At 38.7% G+C, this 13,605-nt stretch overlaps 1 protein-coding gene across 8 annotated transcripts in view; it reads left to right on the forward strand.

Annotated features, from left to right (window-relative positions):
• Positions 1-13,605, forward strand: part of LOC150088273 (uncharacterized) — a 730,398-nt gene that overhangs the window by 465,117 nt on the left and 251,676 nt on the right. For all 8 annotated transcript variants that reach the window (XM_090369435.1, XM_090369433.1, XM_090369432.1 and 5 more), the window contains one exon: positions 2,864-5,988. In XM_090369435.1, coding sequence (XP_090225561.1) covers positions 2,864-5,988 — 3,125 coding nt within the window. The remainder of the gene's footprint in view (positions 1-2,863; positions 5,989-13,605) is intronic.

Genomic DNA, 13,605 nt, shown 5'->3' on the forward strand with positions numbered 1-13,605 from the left:
TTTCTCCCCGATGTTGTTTGCCTGTATCACAGGTTGTTCAGCAGGATCCTTATTCTTGCTTTTGGAGCGAGTCACTTTTTCCATTTTTGGTGTCACATCTTTTTTGTGTTTTCCTTTGGCTGTAGTGGAGTCAGATTGTGCGAAGTCAGTGTCCTCACTTTCTATAATTTCAAAGTTTTCCTTGTTTGCCATCTGTGGCTGCGATGCTCTTTCCTGCTTTGTCATCCGTTTCCATTGTCTTTGGATTAATGAGGTTGGAACGATTTATGAAATCCATTTTCTTTGGTTTAAATGTAACGGGTAACAGTAATCTTAATTTCTTTAATGTGGCAGCCAGAATAAGTGGAGCCGCCCTATAGCTTTGCTGCCTGGAGGATTTTACTTTCTATTTTTCAGACGGAAGGCGAGTCGTTTCCTGTTTTGCCACAGGTCAAGCTCCAGGCAGGGATTAGGAGAGTGCCTGAATTTTTGACTGTGCGAGCAATTCCAGGAAAGCGTTGAGGGTGGGGAGATTACCCACAACTTAGTGTCCTCAGGCAATGAATGGCATTGTTCGTTCAAGAGGGAAATGTGGACATTTTAGTTCTTCTGTGCATAATTATGACCAGAATAGCAAAATCAAAAGTCACAGAACTGTTGGGACACGATCAGTGCCCTGTTTAGAAACACACAGGGATCACCCTCCCCAGTCAAGAGTGCACTTCAACTATGGTGACAGAGAAATATGTAGTTTGCCACCCTCTCCACGCTAGAACAATGCCGCCATGGTGAGCTGACACATTGTTACCAGCGTTGAATCGAAAACGAGTTTAAATGTACTAAAACACCCAATAAAAAGAGAAACAAATCTCACCACTGTGATCCACTAATGAATATTACTCCTTGGGTACACAATTTGGATAACTGGCTTAATTTAAAACACATATTCCGAACACATTTTTGTGGAGCACCTTACAGCATGTCCGAATGGTAAGGCAGCCATATTGACTAGCTGCTCAGTGGGATAGCCACATCTCCAGTACTCAGGATGGTAAGTCACCATTCTTAAAAATATTCTTTGAGATGGCGGGCTGTTGGATGACTTTAAGCTGGCCAGTCGCACGTGCATATGGCACGTTGGCTTAAAGTGTCATGCAGTGTCATCTCGGCACTATGGAAGCATTTTCAGGATACAGGCACCATTACAAGGAGCCGGTCAAGGTAGCCTGAGGGCTATGTCAACTATAACAGACTTCTATCTAGTTCTAACAGCAAGATAGAACACTACAATGTCTTGTCGTCAACTGGCTCTTGTGGTTTCTCTGTCCACAGGTGAAAACGTTTCCAACCTGACTATGTTAAGAAGGCTTATTCAATTCAATTGGACTTGATGCAATGAGGCCAGTGGTTTGTTATCCCATTAACCCCAAATCACCACAGAGCTTGTCGAAACTGGTGCCATGAACATGTAACTTGGAGGGATGACAAATGTGGTACAGTCCTGTTCTCTGATGAGTTATGTTTTAGCCTACAAACATATACTTGATGTTATTTCATCTGGAGGCAACGAGAACCATTCCTCCAACATCAGAGAAAGGGACACTTACAGTGGATGTGGTATTCTCATGGGCTGTAGTAATTATCAGCTGCAGCAATCTTCATATTTTTGATGGGGTGCCATAACTGTGCAGAGGCACTGAGAACAGATCCTCGAATGCTTGGCATAGATTTTCTTTTCATGCATGACAATGCCACTGCATATAGAGCTCAACTGGTCGAGGAATAGCTTGAAAGTGAAAATATCCAATAATAGCCATGGCCAGCACGATCACCAGACTGATCGAGCATATGTGGGATGCCTTAGCTCACCAAGTGACTAGTAATTTGGTGAGCTAAGGTCTGTGCTGGTAGAAGAATGGGATTTATTACCAGAGAATCTTATAGACACCCTTATATGGTTCACAGCTGTCTGGTCTGTTTAGCCGTTGGAGGAGGTCATACTCCGTGCTGACATCATGTGACCATATTTTTGAGCATCTTGTATTGACTTCTGTATTATGACCTTTTTTGGTAATTCCTATACAACCCCTAAAAATGTTTCCTGTCCCAAGTTTCTTGCTCTCTCCTCATTTCATTATTATTCTATACTCACCACCATACCAAATTTTGCCCTGCTTCATTGCAAGCTGCACAGGTTACACCACATTTTTAACGTGTTCTGATAATTTTGTCAAGCAGCGTATAAGACTTCAGGTATAATCCCCAGGCCTAACATACGGAAATTTGCCATATTCCTGCACAGTTTTACATATTATGTGCCTGGTGAAACAGGTAGTGTTTTAATTTCTAAAAGTAGGTTAGTAGAAGAGGTCTTAGAAGTAACTTCATTGAATAAAATCACATCAAGTGAAGCAATTGACTCTCATGTCAGTGTGGTTAATGAGTCATTAGTAGAAGAGTAGTTATCTACAGAGCTGAGTTGTAGATTACCCGAGGTTTCTAGTTATCTTTATGAAGTAGTGCATTTGAGTTTCCTCAAAAACTAGCACAAACTCACATTACACCAAAAGTATGTTATGTTGTGGGTTTTGTAAGAGAAATAGTTATTTTGAACATATAGAAGCATATGATAGTTCTCGTTTACTAAGCTGTTTCTGATAATTAAAAATATTTTGTATGAAATAAAATGGGGCTTAATATATATTTTTTTTTATTGTTTTTTCCTTAAAAAGAGACAATATAATTCTTTGGTTTCAGCAGTTTCTTATTTATTTCAGTAGTTGCATTTAAATATTTAAGTAGCTGTGCTGAAATATATTAATAGTTGTGCTTAAATTGTTCAATTCCATGTTTACTGATTACTTTATTTTTATATTTCTGTTAGCCCTCGTACATCAGAAGATGAGATTTCAATCTGCAAAGATGAGCCTCTTTTCTCTCCTCTTAGGGAGCCACCAATACCTGAAGGAACAATATCAGTGGATAGTCTGGACTGCAGTTCTTTGGATGAACATGACTTAGTTTTAACCTGTCAAGCTATTAAGAATAACTATACCATAGCATTTGAAGGGAGTGGCACTCAGCTTTCTGATGACTCAGATTATCAGGAACTGTGTGGAAATAAACATGAAAATAGTCTTCGTCCAGTTGAGAACAGACTTGAGACCCGCAGAAATGGAAATTCGATGGTACAGTCAGATTTAGTTTTTACAACTTGGAGCAAGCTCAAACGTAGCAAAAAAATTTTTAATCAAAACCAAGAGAATTATCAGTCGTGCATTAAGAGCCAAAGTTTGCCCAATCTGAATCATAGTTCTGTTTTTTTATCAGATAAACTTATACCTTGGGGTATGAAAATTGATGGCAAGTCTTGTTTACCACTATATGATATACAAAGTAGTCAATCTGGTCATTCTAAAGATAATAGTAGAAGTGAATCTTCACCTTCTTTATCACTCTTCAAGCTCTTTATTAAGCATCGAATTTCAAATAGTCCTGATAGTGGTTCACTGTCTAGCAGTCAGTCAGAATCGTCTAGTTGTGTAATAATGCATCCTATTAATTATGCGAACAGAAGTCTTCAAAATTCAACAGACATGAATAATAAGCGAAATATATTGCAAAATATTAGGGTGAAGGAACTTCAGGAAGAATATAGAAATTCTAGACAAGATAGTTGTCATAATGACAATGAAACTAGCAAAATATCACATCAGAATAATAATGCTAATGAAAGTGAAGTGAAAACCTTGCATCTGCTTACTGAAGCAAATAATAATACCATTAATTCTCTTCAAATTATTGATAATAACAATATAATTCATTCCCATATTTTAGAAGGAAATGATGAGTATACAGGTCCCGATAGTGAGGAGGATAATTCTCAGTATTTTGAAGATAGTTTGGTAGAGGTACCTCATAGACAACAGAAAAATTTTCATTCCATGCCAATCACAGAAGAAGAAGAGACTGATATTTCAAGTGCTGATGAAACAATGAAAGAAAGTAAAGATCCTTCTGGAAGTGGTAGTGATAGTGGCAGTTTTCAAGAAAATTGTTTTAGCAAGAATAATACAGTAGAATGTTTTACAGATAATTCAAAACAAGATTGGGGTAATGGGGGAATTGATAGAATCAAAAATTTGCTTGCTTCAGTGAAATCAGATATGCTGCTAGCTAATAATGCTTGCACATTTATGTATGATGATAAAATACCATCAAAAAGAATAGATCTTTGCCCTGAAAATCAATCGCAGAGTACCCAGACTAAGCACCATAATGGGAAAGAATGTTCTGATGGTGATGTGAATGTCAAAACTGTGATCCAGCAAATTGAGAATGTTGATATTTTAAATAATATCCGCTACAGTCCATCTAGAGATGCAAGTCCAACATCAAGTGGTTATGCAAGTAGTCGACAAAGTTCAGTAGAGCGGTTACGTCGAAATTCTCAAGCATTTATAAAGAATACATGTAACACTCCAAATGTTCTACCAAGTAACAGGAAGGGAAATACAGCATTAGCAACTACAAGGACATGTGGTACTCAAATTCCTGTGTATGTGCAAGATATTGCTGTTCAGACTTCTTTGATTGATTCAGAGTTCTGTGGATTTACAGTCAAAGACTTTCTTCATAAGAAAATTGCAGAGGATTCTAATTCTTCAGAAAGTAGTGAAAAATCTGATATTAGCAGTAGGAGTTCACATACAGAGGACAGTCAAACTTCTGACAAGAAATCTATTTATATATGTTATCCAAATTACTCCTTACCAGACCTTAGTTTTTTGAAGGAAATTGCAATTAATTCAGAGGCTCCAGAATTTGTCTATCTTGCACCTACTAAGTATAATTTATCTCAAGAAGTCATAGCAATGGAGAAAAAAAAGAGACCAAAATCATGTACGGACATTGAAAATTTATCAGAAGAACATCTGACTCGTATTAAAGACTGGGATTCTCTCAGTATTTTACTGCCAGAAGAACTGAAAGCAGCAATCTCACACTTGCATATTAGACAAATGAATAAAGAAATGTGTCCACAAAATTTGGGCACAAAGTCTGATAGTGGTGTCAATACAAGCAGTAGTCCTTGCTCATGTGCAAGTTCTGGAGAAAGCATTCCAGTTTTTCTTGCCCCATCTGCTAATTCACCTTTATTAGAAAAGGATGAAAATTCTAAATCTGCTTTAAGAGGCATACTTAGGAAATCATCATCTGCAAATCACTGTGGAGATGAAAATCATGTCTACCCACCATCTAAATCTTCTAGTGCCCCCACTGTAGACATAAAATTAGGACAGACAGGACATAAAAAAAATTCACTCCAGTCTTTGCAGGATATACCAGAACTAGCATTACCATTAAGTCAAAACCAGAATGCAAATGGGAAAGATGTGTATTTGCCAAAAGGAGTTATTCACTGTGCACAATCTCATTTTAAAAATGGTTCTGATGGCATGCAACCTAAACCATGCAATAATGCATTTTCTGTTGATATCAGACCAGGATGCTGTGAAGATTTTCAGAAGTGCAATCTAATAAAGAATGCTAACTCCCGTTGTACAATGTGTCCTTCTTGCTCTCTTATTTTCAATCAAGATACTCCAGATTGTGCTCACCAGTGCTCATCTAAGGATTTATTTTCTCACAGATTAGTAGGAAAACCTGCATGTTGTCCTTCTGCTCATGTAATAAAAGCAGATGTAACAGATAGCTTGCAAACACAACTACATCAGTTACTGGCTTCCAGTTCCAATTTAGGTTTAGTTGCAGCTGCACTATTAGCCACCCATGATAGCAGTGGCAGTAACCATAGCGCTAACAGTAGTGGTGAACTGAAACACCATTGTTGTCAAGAGGAATGCCATCTGGCGTGTGGTAAGGGAAAGAAAATGGTTAGCTTCAGTGAGAAGGTAGCAGTGAAATCTCGTGAAATTTCACAGTGTTGTGGAATGGTACAGTGTTCTGCTTGTTTGAGTAATGGATCTAATTCACAGAGAACAGATGGTAATGTTTATTTTATATTTAATAAAAATATTTTTCAGATAAAGTAACCATAAGATTATGCGAGTTAGTCAAGTTCAGCCCAAGGATGTTTCATAGCAGTGGCATAGCTATCATGTAGTCAGGCAAGGCAATTTCCTCCGTGCCCGGGCCCTTTAAGGGCCCGGCTTGTTTGGCTGTCTCCTCTTTTTGCAATTTTCATTAATTAAGTAGGGGCCCAAACATGTTCTTTGCCTCCGGGGCCAAAAAAGGGTAGCTACGCTACTGTTTCATAGTACATAGTAGTTATGGTATTTTAAGAAATAATTTGGTTTTATGTATTGTTTCACAATCATCAAAACTGATGACTTCTATTTTAGTTATTAGATAGCTTCAGCATGAGCATTGGTTGTGTAGGGAAGATTTTGATGGAACAAAAGAGTATATCAAAATTCACTTGGTACTTGATCAGCCTGTAATGGGAACCATGCTACTATGGAGAAGTCACATATGATATATAATACTTTGCATTTTTAACAAAGTATTATACAGGGTGTCTCAAAAATATTGGTACAAACGTTTAGGGGAGGTAGGTAACATCTAAAGGAATGTGAATTGCATAGGAAACGTCACGGGAAAGTAGTAGCAGAGGCACAAGAAGCAGAAATGACACAAGACAGTAATTAATGGCAAACATTTATTTGACATAATATTAACAAGGGAGTACGAGATGGATGCATTTCATGATGTTACAACAGATGCTCGAAGGTTCCACCATGAGACGCGATGCATGCGTGACACCGACAGCATGGATTGGTGGACATGTTCGAACGCACCTGGAGTTTCTTTGACAGTAGCAGCAGCGCAGATAAGTCTCACCATGAGATCCATTTCCGTCTCCAGGCGATTCATACACGATAGATTTGAGGGCCCCCCCCCCACAGAAAGAAATCAAGGCTCAATAAATCAGGTGAGCGTGGGGGCCAGGCAACGGGTCCACCACGGCCAATCCATCGACGCCCAAAACACCTGTTCCAAATGGTCACGAACACACCTTCCATAATTGGCAGGCACCCCATCATGTTGAAACCAAATGTTGCGTCTCACATTTGCTGGTACATCGTCAAGTAACCCTGGTAGAACTTGTTCAAGAAAGATCCGATATAGGCTGCTGTAGCCTAGTGGTCAGGCGCATGGGTGCATAAGTACATGTGCCTTGGGTGACCAGGGTTCAAGCCCGTGACTGCTGAATACGGTGCTGTTTCTTGTATTCTGTCTATCTTGTGAACTCCTCTGACCATTTGGTCGTCCTGGAGTATAAACAGAAAATTTATTTATTTATTTAGAGGAGTTCATGCGGGATGGTAACAGGTATGGGCCGACTATGAAGTCACCGACCATACCTGCCCACACATTTATTGTGAAGCAATGTTGTGTCTCATGGGGGTGCACACCGTGTGGGTTGTCGTGAGCCCACATATGAGCATTGTGCTGATTGAATAAGCCTTCCTAAGTGAAATAAGCCTCATCCGTGAACAAAACATAGGCTGGAAAATTCAAGTCTTGAACACTTTCTTGGAGAAACCACTGCGCAAAAGCCACACATGCAGGATGATCTTGGGGAAGCAGTAACTGAACTGGTTGGAGATGAAAGGGGGTGTAAGGAATCATCGTGCCAGACATGCTGTACACTGCAATGAGACACTCCTAAGGCAGAGGCAATGGCACGTACGTGTGCTGGTAATAGGATTATTCTGAATGGCATTCAACACACTTTCTTTCGTGGCGGGAGTTCGCGTCAAACGTGGTTACTCCTGTTACCTCTAAATGACCCATAACCGCACAAATTTTTATGCACATGTGCAAACAAATGGTGGTCTGGTACATGTCTGTCCGGGAGGCGTTCTCCTTAAATTTGTTGAGTGGCTCGTCCATTGCCCTCTGCTAATCCATAAACTAGGTGCATGTCTGCCAGCTCACAGTTCATATATCGATACATGCTCTTCGTGCGGCGACTACTGCTTGAATGGGTAAACCAGAAATTTTCCCTCTCGCGAACTGATGAACAGAGCCATCTACTGACTTACGGTGACGTTATGGGTTCCTATGCGATTCACATTCCTTTAGATGTTACCTACCTCCCCTAAACGTTTGTACCAATAGTTTTTAGACACCCTGTATATTTATAATATACAGTGGATTCCGGTTATTTGGGCCACCGGCTAATCGGGGCAGCCATTTATTTGGGGCAAATCTTAAAAAAAACAGAAACCAATCGAGAAAATAGCCGGGGTTTACTTCACTTAATTGGGGCAGGTGACCGCAGTACTGGAGATTACCCTATGATTGTCTCCGACGGTACCACGTGGTTCGGTCGAAATTCTGGAGTTCACAACCATAAAACAATAAAAACAATTAGCAGTCACCTTTTTATTGGGCTTTTCTGTTAGTGAAATCTATCATAAACGGACAGTAAACTCGATCTTATTGAATTTGCGATAATACCGACAGCTGGAATTCTGTGGGTTATTATGGTGAAATGCGTTTGCACTTCCATGAAATCTTCAATCATATAAAAAAATTTAATTTTCAGATCTTCTCTTCATTCCTATTTTTAAAGCTTTGTAACTCGTTACTCCGTTCTCACGCTCATATTTTGTTACTTGCAATTTGTGTGTGCCGTGTTCTTTGTTATTGATTGCTTATTTTTTAACTGTTTTAAATTTTAACTCCCACCCACAAATGTCAGTGAACAGAAATGTCAACTAGTTCGTATGTACATATTACAGTACGTATTAATTATTCTGATTATAACGTATATTCTTCCGATTTTCACGTATCATTTAATTTTTTAATTGGTAAGGTAATAAAGGGAAAATTTGTGCTTAATATACTTTGCTTTTATAGCCAGTGGATAATATTTCTCCTATTTTCGTTAATTAGAATCGCTGTTTAATAGAATTAAAATTCAATTCACAAACGTGATCACAATGACTGGCGCTTACTGCGCATCGTATAGTGAACGGTGCTTTAGTATGTTCAGTTCGTCGTAATATGATTTGATTGTACAGTGAACCAATTGTAAAGGGGGAGTACATTGTATTTTTAACTATTTACGTGAAACTTTGGATAATTGGGGCAGCCGCTTAATCGGGCCAAAATGCGCTAGTCCCGATGTGTCCCAAATAACTGGAATGGACTGTATATTTTATGAAAAATTCATTTGATTGTGGCCGTGCTCTAATGGCCAAGATAAGTTTTTGTTCTTTGTGAACAGTGGAATCTTCCAAGAGAGTGAATTGAGAATAGGGCATAGCTGCCAGTGGAAGATTCTCCTTTCTAACTCTGGGATTAGAAAGGAGAATCTGCCTTTATGACTCTGTTTAATCCCTTTGCCACCTTGCTGTCATAATATAGTTCACAACATAGTTTTTCTCCATCTTTTTTTGCAGTAACATTGTTTTATTTTTTCAGAAAAATAATAAAACTACATTAAAATGAAATTTTTTTAAAAATTAAATATATTTCTTATTTTTGTTAAATGCTTCCATAATAAATATTTGAGAATAGTTTGTCATACGATATGGCCCAGTGATGATGCCCCTTTCCTCTCAATTTTGAAAGCAATAAAGATTAATAAAATTAAAAGTTTATAAAATCTGACATCATTAAGGATTTATTTTCAAAAAAAAAAAACAATGTAGAGGAATGTAACTGCTCTAGTTCATGTTGCTTGATAGCCTAGAGATATTACCCAAAACACTACCTTTTGAACCAATTGTAAAGGGGGGGGGGGTGCATTGTCAATAAATGAGTAACAGCCCTGTTGAGAGATAAGTACAGGAATTGATCAATAGTATGCCACAGCATTTACGTCAATGTCTTATGTTTCAAGAATTGGTTTAAAAAAAAAAAAAAAAGTGTTATTTCAATTCTAAAAATGTTTTTACTGTCAAGGTGATTGTGTGAGCTAATGAGCCAAATCTTATACTTGATTATCAGGCAACACAGCAGAAATCCCCAAGGCAGAATGCACTGGTTCCATAGGAGCTAGTTGGTGTTGGTGACCAGGATATGCCAGGGGCAAAAGTTGATGACTTTGTAGAGGAGATATAATCTTTTAAGGGCACATCGTTGATATTGATAAAGGCGATGTACATGTTGCACCCAATTACGTTAAGTAGGAGATCTGCTGACTTTCTTAACAAGTATAGGGCAACGTTGAAAAAAAGACGTGAGTTAGGATTAAATTTGAGAGTGTCTGCAATTCTGCCCAGATACGATAGGAAGGAGTATATGATGAGAGCATTGTCAATCAATTTGGCCCCGGAGAGATTGTACAAGGCTCATCAGGTAGAATTTTTCTCAGCATGGTCTGCGCTTGTTAACAGAAGAGACTGCTTCTACAGGGATGGGATATACTTAAATAGAAAGGGTGCAAGAATATTTGCTTTGAAGATTGGTGAGGGGATACAAAGGGGTAGTCTTATGATGGAAGGCTGCAGTTCTGTAAATTGCAGCGTTTGGAGACTAGGCACCTGCGAGGTGATCTGATTGATGCATATAAGGCTTTGAATGGTTTGAGCAAGCTCAGTGCTGATTTGATTCTTCTTCTTGCTCGGATTACACACTTGAGGGGGTATAAATTGAAGATAAACACGTAAACACCTATAAAAACATGTTTTTGAAGGTGTGCTTGGAATTTTGGTGAGAAAGGTAATTGTCTGTTTCCTCCCTGTTTCCACAGTTTATTATTATTATTAGCCATATGGTGCAGGGAAGCCCGAGGCTTATGCTGCACCAGCCAAAAAAAAAAATTTCTGAACTACCCCAAGAGAGAGAGAGAAATAAAAAGGAATCAACAAGGAAGAGAAGAATAATGATATCCAGTTCAGGACCCTGGGTGTGCCAAGCCCATACTCACAAAATGTGAGCCCTTGGGTCTGTAGGTACTGCATCTCTGCCAGGGATTTTATTGTCCTTCATATGGTGTTTTGCCATGTGGGTTTCCTCCGAAGGTTTTTGAGTAGATCTGTCCTGGTCTTAGTAGGGGCAAGACAGTAGTCTGCAAACAGTTGAAGATATAGGTTAAATGTGCTGTCCATACTTCTCTAATCATCTCTATATTCTGTGTTACATTGCCTGAGTAGTTCTTGATTACTGGATGGGTGCTAAAATTCTGGAGATTTCTTTGATTATTGTATTTTTCTAATTTTCTATTTTTTGTAACAATGATCATCATTATTGCATTCATCTGCCTTAAGTTTAGCCTCTGCATTCATTTTCTGTTAGGGTTTTTGAGCTATTTGTATTCTTTCCAGTTTTCTGATAAGCTCATTTGTGCTAGTGATCTTGGCTTTCCTCCTTTCCTCTCAAATTTCTGTTATCTCAGGTGTTATCAACAAATATCTTCTTTTGTCTTCTCAACATCCAACCCAAGCATGGTACTAAGTACTATAGGTTTTAATACCTCTCATGTTTGGGGTTTTCATAAAAAAAAAAAAAAAAATTCTTGGTTGCTTATAATTTATTTTAATCCTAATACTTGTTTGGCTGTTTCTTCCACTGAATGTTCTCCCCTCTGACCAGAAGGTCAGAGGGGAGATTTCCTCTTTCGATTTCCTCTAAGTATCTCATTTTGTAAAATCTGTTCTGAAAGATCTCCATTCTGAATTTGTCCACATCAGTTTGCTTTCTACTGTTTGTCCCTGTAAGGCACTTGAATTTGATGTAAGAGGAGAGAATTCATGGTCTCTAAACTATGCAATTTTTGATGGTGCTGTCCGAAACTGTCCAGGTATATTGGTGTTCCACCAATCAACTGCCTGCTAGCTAAAGGCAAATTTCTGCACATCTATTCTACAACTGTCTTTCCAAAATTTGAAACTGTGCCTCCTCATGTTCTTAATCTGAGCAAGAGGAAGAATCCCATCAGCATTCAGCTTGCTCAACCCATTCAACACCTCATCAGATCACCTCACAAGTGCCTACTCTCTAGGGGCTGCAATTTACAGAACTTAAGTCTCTCTTGGTAAGAGCACCCTTTTGTTCCCCTGACCAATCTTGTTGCCCTTCTTTGTACTTGTTCTAACAACTCTACACCTTTCCTAAAATGAGGCCTCCAGACCTGTACACAGTGCTCTAGGCATGGCCTAACCATTGCATTGTATAACAGGATAATCACCTTATTCTCCCTGCTAGTAAAATTCCTGTATGTCATTTACAAGACTCCATGACCTGCCCTGGATACCCGTCTGCACTGCTCAGCAAACTTCATATTTGACTGCACAATTACCATCAGGTCTTTTTCACTTTCCACTTCCCTGAGTATTGCACCACAAAGTTGGTATGTTTCTCTTGGGTTATTGCTACCCATATGCAGTACTTTGGATTTCTCAATGTTAAACTTTAGTTGCCACTTGCCCAACTTATCTAGATCCAGTTGGAGTAGCATACTGTATTTACTGTCGTTAACAACCCTGCCAACCTTTGTATCATCTGCAAAGTTGGACATTAAACCTGATATACCTTCATCAATATCATTGATAAATATACAAAACAACAATGGGCCCGACACCGAACTCTGGGGAACTCCACTAATAACATTTGTCCACAAAGCAGTGTCCATTGATTACCACTCTCTGTCATCTCCCACTCTTTATCGATTGTAGTAACCTGCCCTTAATGCCATACTTCTCCAATTTGTACAGCAGTCTTCCATGTGCAACAGTATCAAAAGCTATCCTGAAATTCAAGTATATGATATCAAAATTATTTTTGTCATTCAGTTCCTTTGTGACCACATCATAGTATCCAATCAATTTGGTCAGACAAGACCTCCCTTTAACAAACCAATGCTGGTCTTAACTATTACTGCAGTCTTGTCTAGATGATCTTGCAATGCTTCCTTAACCAGTAACTCCATTATTCTCATTGGAAGAGAAGTTAGACTAACAGGTCTGTAATTACCTGTGTCACCTTTTGTGTCCCCTTTGTGAATTGGGTACAGATTTGTACATCTCCATCCGTGGGGAGCTATCCTGAGTCCAAGGAAGCTTTCATAATTATTGCTAAGGGTTTGCTTACTTCCTTTGCTGCTTCCTTTAATATAACTGGATAGATCCCGTCCACCCCAGGTGCCTTCCTTATGTTTAACTTCAACAATTTCTCCTCCACTTTGCTCTCAGTTATTACAAAATCACTTAGCTCCCTGTTAGTTTGATAAACATCTGGCATTCCCTCATTGAATAACTCCTCATGTGCAAATATAGATGTAAAATACTCATTCAGTTTATCAGCTACCTGAGCATGATCATCAATAGTCAACCGATCTATGTTAAGTGGTCCAATCTGATTCATCCCTTTCCTTCTAGAGTTTATATATGTAAAGAACTTTTTTGCTATTTTTCTTTTCATCCTTTTCCAAAGATTTCTCGTAATCTGCCTTCGCCTGCCTAACTTGATTACAAACTAGTTTATATCTGCCATAGGCTTCTGTGTCACGTGATATGCATCCCATACATTTTTCTTCTCTGCTCCGAGCTCGTTAATACATCTGACATCCATTTAGGCCTAAACCTTGAACAGTATTTCTCAGATGGAATGAAAATCCTAGTAGCCTTCAAAGTCTCTGAAGGCTTC

Source organism: Mastigoproctus giganteus, chromosome 3, assembly GCF_048544385.1.
Source record: "Mastigoproctus giganteus isolate SK-2022 chromosome 3, ASM4854438v1, whole genome shotgun sequence".
NCBI lineage: Eukaryota > Metazoa > Arthropoda > Arachnida > Uropygi > Thelyphonidae > Mastigoproctus > Mastigoproctus giganteus.